Source organism: Solanum pennellii, chromosome 12, assembly GCF_001406875.1.
Source record: "Solanum pennellii chromosome 12, SPENNV200".
NCBI classification, from domain to species: domain Eukaryota; kingdom Viridiplantae; phylum Streptophyta; class Magnoliopsida; order Solanales; family Solanaceae; genus Solanum; species Solanum pennellii.
This window is the reverse complement of record NC_028648.1, coordinates 7,017,362-7,024,380: the sequence shown is the minus strand read 5'-3', so window position 1 is coordinate 7,024,380 and position 7,019 is coordinate 7,017,362. Positions and strand designations below refer to the sequence as shown.

General features: G+C 30.1%; 1 protein-coding gene across 1 annotated transcript; it reads right to left on the bottom strand.

Annotated features, from left to right (window-relative positions):
• Positions 1 to 2,868: 2,868 nt before the first annotated feature.
• On the bottom strand, positions 2,869 to 4,815 carry LOC107005825 (organic cation/carnitine transporter 3-like). The gene has a single exon (XM_015204479.2). It carries the CDS (start codon positions 4,688 to 4,690, stop codon positions 3,119 to 3,121), a length of 1,572 nt encoding a protein of 523 aa, XP_015059965.1. The 5' UTR covers positions 4,691 to 4,815; the 3' UTR covers positions 2,869 to 3,118.
• Between the last annotated feature and the right edge of the window lie 2,204 nt (positions 4,816 to 7,019).

The window sequence follows — 7,019 nt, the reverse complement described above, 5'->3', positions numbered from 1 at the left end:
TTTAACGTCAATAAAAGAAAAAAAAGATTTGTATGTATGTTATGGAAATTGGATGTTAAAATAGAAAGAAATGAGAACCATAACATAAAAGAAGGAGAAGCCTAAGAATAGCCGTTTATATCTGACATAATGTTGGGATATATGATTGGGCATGCATAGGAATAGAGTTTATACAAAATTAAGTTTGAGTTGAGTTTATGTATATGTGCAGATAATTCACTCTAATCCACTTATTGTAATTTGTAAAATGAACAAATAAAATGATGACACATATAATTTTCTAAAAAGATATCAAGTATATATATCGATCTATTTAGATAAAAGTTAAATTACTAAAATACCCTTGTTAAAATTAAATTGTCCTATTTTTATTTTTATTTTTATTTTTAAAATGTACATAAACAACCCCAAATCCAATAGACGTGTTCTTTTGTAAAAAAGATAAAAATCTAACTTCTTGAAAAAACAAATTAATGTGATGTTTTTAATAATAGTCACAACCATAACTCCTTTTTAATGACACGACACAACTTCATATTAATAAAGACATGACTTTAGATAAGAATATGTATGGGTCGCATATTAGGATAGAAGATTTATTAAGTAGTGAAGTGTTGTCTTATTGTTCGAAGTTTTTAGGCTTGTTTGGGTATGTTGTAGTACTAGTCATAATGCTATAATTTTTGTTTTTGATGTCTGTCATCATGTATTATTTATTGTGTTTTGTTTATCATTATATTTTGTTGCTATTGTTCCTTTTTGGTAAGTTATGCAATGCTTTCCTTATTAGTTGCGGTGATTCCTTCACTGATGAACACGTGATGGAGCTTATGAACTATAAAATATGATTCTTATGAAGATATGCATACTATAATGAAAGAGATGTAAATGATTTGAGGATGCTTTGAGAGGAAAGTATCACGGTTGTTGTGAAAGGTTTTCTCACATACTACTAAGATCATGATTGTGAATGGTTTTCTCACCTAAGTTGAATAATGTTTTTGAAGATATTTTTAATAACTCTAGCTTGGTTTGGTTACTTGATTGTGCTTTCCATGTATGATAATATGTATATGATAAATGACTATTACGTGATATTTTACTTAGCACCGAACAGACTTTTGGGATGAAGGTTTCCATTTAGTGTTTGTGGACCTTTAATAGCTATCCCTAAGTTCCAGAACTATGTGCCACCATAGGATATTGTCTCAGATAAACACTAGCTAGTGGATCCACTTTAGCTCAGACTCATGGTTCTTACCTTGGCAAGTAAGGACATCTCTTTTCTGTGTGTGATAGACAGCGAATTCCATGTTATAGCTCACATTGTCTATGTCGATTAATGGTAAACATCCCTCAATGATGAACTAAGGTTACTTTCAAAGTATCTCATAAAGTGTTTTAAAGATGTTAAGCTAGCATTGACCATGATTATGTCTTGTGTTTTCTAACCCTTTTATCTTATGATTTAGCTTGTTCATTGCATGTCATGTTAAGTCCTTTTAACATGATTTCATAACTCTTATGCATTGATATTATACTTAGTACATTTTATGTACTAAGCCATATGTGTACCTAGCTACATTGTCTCATTAATGTAGGATCTCACACTCCTATCTCTCATACTCGTAGCTAGTTGATCTCTTGGCTTTCGAAGATGGGTGAGTCCTCATATTTAGAGAACAAAGATACTTTTATAGCTTTTTTTATTTCAGTTTTCAAACATTTGTATGTGATGTGTGAGTTACATCCTAACCATTTTCTTTTCTAGCTGAAGAAGATAGTGTGAGGGATAAGAAAGAGAAAGAATAGGTATGGTGAACATAGGATTGATGAGTGACAGTATTAAGATTTGGACTAAAAACATGATTTAGGGGATAGTTAAGCTACACTTTATTATTCTAAGTTACTTTTGGGGTGTGATGTATCTCAATTCATTTATAGTACAAAATTCTTAAACAATGGGATGCTTGATGATTTTTTTGAAAATATAGGTAAGACTTTATATGATAAACTATCTAATTACACAAATATTCTATTATATTTACTAATTCTTACTAATAATTACATTTTATATCACTGATGAATAATTTCATACCACATTTTAAGTTAGATAAACTTAGATATATGCTTTTGCTATCAGATATAACCAGAAGATGAGAGAGGCGAGCAAATTTGTTTATGTATCTCAGGTGCATGTGAATCACACTAGATACATCTAACTTAGAGGAATCTCACTAGTGTATGTGTTAATTACTTAGGTACATGCTAATTTACAATATTATAAATTTTACTAGATTTTGGTGCATCCAGATATGTCCAAATACATGGGTCATATTAGGTTGTAATATGTTGTGTATACACTATAACCATGTGAATTCGCATGTATTTGGATACAGACAAATTTCCCTCGCCTCCCTCCCATCTCGTTCGCCACTCTAGTGTCTGGTTTGCGTATTTGGTATCCTAGATATACATGTGAATCACACCAGATACATGTATATAATGTATATCTAGTGTCATTCACTTGTATCTTGGATACATACACAAATCTCGCTCGCTTCCCTCTATATTGTTCCCCACTCTCATATCTTACTCATGTATCTGATAATCAGATAATGTGAATCACACCAGATACGTATACATGTATCGAGTGTAATTCACATATATTTGACTTAAAATCTAATATGAAATTATTATATAGTGAGATAAAATATATTTATTTCAAACTATAAAATTTTCTTTTAGTAAATATAATAGAAACATTAGTGTAATTAGGTAGTTTCACCAATTTGATACCTAAAGCCTATCTTACACACACACATATATATGTGTGTGTGTGGAAATAAGTAAGGAAAAGAACAAAAGTAATAAGGCAAACTTTATTCCATTATGTATTGGCCTTTAATAAGGCTCCAATATTGTCAAAATCACAAACATGCTACACTAAATACAACCATACAAATTCATTGTAATCCCATAAGAAAAAGTCTCGAAAAGGATAATGTGTAGACAAATCTTACCTTGAAAAGAAAGTTTCCATCTCCTACATTAGAATATTAGATAGATCAACAAAATGCATGTGGTAACAAATTAACAACATACACAGCCTAAAGTGCTATTTAAGGTCAACAACTTGTGCTTGCTCCAGCAGGTGCTCCTCTTCATCCATAGTGTCACAAAGTAGCCTACCCTTAGTCTCTGGCAACCACACAGTAAACAAACCAAATGTGGCACTACACACTCCAAATACCCCATAAGAAAATAAGCTATTGTTCCTTCCAAGTGCAACAAGAATTGGACTCAATGCACCTCCAACTACTAATGACTGCCTCACCATTGACACCGCGCAGTTCCTCACACACGTTGGAAATAGTTCCAACGTGTAAATCAATAGAACATTAAACGCAGTACAAGCACTAAAGAAGGACACCATTTCAAGCCCCATTTGAAACCACTTCAATCCCTCACTCCCCTCCACCAACGCGCAACCCACGCTACATATCCCACTTAGTAAGGAAAATCCTAAAAGCGAACCTTTCCTATTCATTTTCCCTATAAGGAAAAACGCTATCAAGGATGATGGTAGCTCCGAAATTGCATTCAACGTTATACTTAAGTAGATATCAAACCCCAAATCCCCAACCCCTAACGGCATCCCATAATACACCATTCCAACCCCCAAACCAATCAACACTACTGTAATCAATCTACGTAAACACCATCCTCTCTCAACAAACAATCCAATAGCAGAGTATACATCCAAATCTCCGCGTGATGCAGACACAAACATGTTTTTCTCTAAATCTACAAACAGTCCTTCAAAGAAACTTGAACTCAACTTCCCCCGTGTACCTCTATTTGCAATCCTTCTCAACGTCTTAACAAATTCCTCCTTATGTCCTCGTAAATAAAGCCACCTAGGCGATTCATGAACAAAGAAATACACAACCATCGAATACAGAACAACAGGGAAACAAGTCAATAGATACAATACTCTCCACGAATTCCCTTTATTTAAATACGCTATCCAAGGTAACGATATAAAACCAAATGTAAAACAAACGAAGCTAATAATCCCAACTTGTCCTCTCCACTTCCTTCCTACTAACTCCGTCGATAAAACAAGTGAACAAGTACCTATAGTTGCCCTGCCAAATCCAGATACAAACCTCAACACAGAGTACATCCATATATTAGTAGAAATCGCGGTAACACAACCCGATATGGACATTACAAGACATGATAAAACCAACATGTTTTTTCGTCCAAACGATGAATCAGCTAAAGTGCATAGAACAAATCCACCAACAAGGCAACCTATGAAGAAACTTGATGCAGGGAGGCCAGTAATGACTAAGCTGCTACATTCAAGTGACCAATCGGAGACGATGGACGTGTACGTTGGCAAGTCAAACTGCCACGTGTCCTTTGGAACGTCGCAGATATTTTTGTCCACCTGGCATGAAGAGGAGTTATTAGTACAATGCCAAGTGGGAAGAGCATCAGTGAAAACACTAATGAATGATTGTTGAGCATCGAAAACCCAAGCGAGCGAGACTAAAATAGCTTGTACAAATTGCGACCATCCAAAATCTCCGATACATTCTTCTATCGTATTATCAAGTGAAATGATGCATTTTTTTTCGATCGAATCGGATAAGAGAGGTTCATTTTGCTCACTAGACATGGTAGACAATTTTTAATTTTTTTTTTTTGTGAAATTGGACGATTTTGGTCTCTCCCTTATAAAAAGAGTGGTAATTATTATGCATATCAATAATTACAAAAGTTAAATGGCGTAGTGAATATAAAAATGTTTCCTCTTTGTCATATTTATTAATGATTTGTTTTTTTATTATTATTATTAATTGGAAAGGAAAATCTTTGTTCAATCATTCACCAAACTTTTTGATTTAAAAATAAGGTAATAGTATTGGCAGGTAGCGGTTAATTAAACTCATGCTCTACCAATTTATAAGAAAAAATACAAAAAGGATATACAAGAATGATACCAATATGTATGGGCAACAAAATAAATTTATATATGTATAAGGTAATGTATTTATATGTATATATATAATATTGATATTATATAAACAGTATATAATTGGTTATAAATAATATATAACTATGTATCTGAGATGTATATATACTGTATACCTTGTTTATATAATAAAGTATTCAATATAGATACGAGCTCCTCTCAATGTTTCAAATCTTTTATATATTATTCAATCATAATGATTCGCGTTTGCAAAACATTAATTTTTAAAATCAAGCTTTTGAACAAACTTTGAACATGAAAGACGGAGGAGTCGGAAGGAAGAAGAGGGAGGAGTCGGAAAGCAGTCATTAATTGTTGAAGTGTGAGATCGTCTCATCTAAGAGTTTAAGCTGTTAAAAGAGATTACATTTTTATTAGTTAATGTTATTTTTAACATTAATGGCCAGAAGAAGACCAAAAAGAAAAAGAAAAGGAAAATAAGAATCCAAGGCATCAAAATGATAATTTTATTAGTTAATGTTATTTTTATGTAATAAGTGATAATTGAGCTATTTTAAGTAAGAATTTTCGATTCAATGATATTAAACGCAAACCAAAGGTGTGCGAGGATTTCTAATATTACATGAGATGTTTGAATTAAAAAAATATAAATATAAGAGATATTTTATGATAAAAAAAGATTTACTTAAAAATATTAACTTTATTAATTATTACATATTAAAATATGAAAGTGAGATTATAGCATATGAATATTAAAAATTATACATTATAACATATTAAAATATACTGATCAAAGTAAAATTATAGCATATGAATTTTAAAAATTATATATTATAACATATTAAAATATACTGATCAAAATGAAATTATAATATATAAATATTAAAAATTATATATTATAACGTATTAAAATATACTGATAGTTAGGACAAATAAATAAAAAACTTTATGCGGCAATTATGTAAATAATAAAATGGTTATTCTTATCTGTTTGTTTGGGTTTTGGCCTTTGGTGAATACCAAAGATAAAGCTATCGGATAGAATATATTCTAAAGGGATGGAGGGTTATGGCCTCGAATATATGCTCATTTTGGTTGTGTTATATGACGGCTCAACGTGTTTTTATTTTATTTTATTACTATTGGTTTTTTTTTCGTATTTATTTTAATGAGATAATTAATTAAAAGTATAATTAATTTCAATATATTGTCAAATTGAAAAAGTATTTCGAAAATATCTTTAATGAAGAAAAATGTCCTCAGTTAATAGTTTCAAAAAGTTCTTCAATAGTTTGATTCGAATGTTTTTATTGTTACCTAGTGGATCAAAAGTGTCATTTCTCGAATAAATATATTTTATTTGTCTCAATTTATATGATATTTTTTATTTTTTGAGAGTCAAACGGTTTAAGTTTGATTGAAAATTTGTGCATGAAATCTTTAATTTTTTTAAAAATGAAATTTATACATTTGTAAAGTACGTAAAAAGTAGTATACTCACAATAATTGACAATTCAAAATATTAAAAGGATATATGAAAAATTTATTGTCAAAGGTAGGCTTGCTCGAATCTCGAAATTCGAAAAGTGTCACATAAATTTGGACAAATAAAATATTATTTCTTTTCTTTTTAAACACATTCTTTTTCTAATGATGATTTTTAAAAGAATTAGAGAAATATTTATCCTACTTCAATTCGTAAAAAGTATCAACATATAATTTTTTTATTTATTTTAATTAAAAAATTATCGTTATCTTAATAAAAATTAATGATAGGTCGATATGAGGGAATAAAAAAAGGAAAAATTACATGAATTAGTACATTTTAATAAATAATTACTGATTTTAGCAATACTTTCCATTTATTACCATTTATAGCAATACTATGTTAACTCTGTAATATAAATTAAAAGTGAATTATGTATGTCATATATATGAATTATAATTGTTTTTTGAAATATATAATGTTTTATTATAAAAATTTGACACATTGTATTATAAGTGAATTAAA

Coding starts and splice junctions, on each gene's coding strand:
- LOC107005825 (XM_015204479.2), bottom strand. CDS start 4,690: ATGTCTAGTGAGCAAAATGAACCTCTCTTATCCGATTCGATCGAAAAA.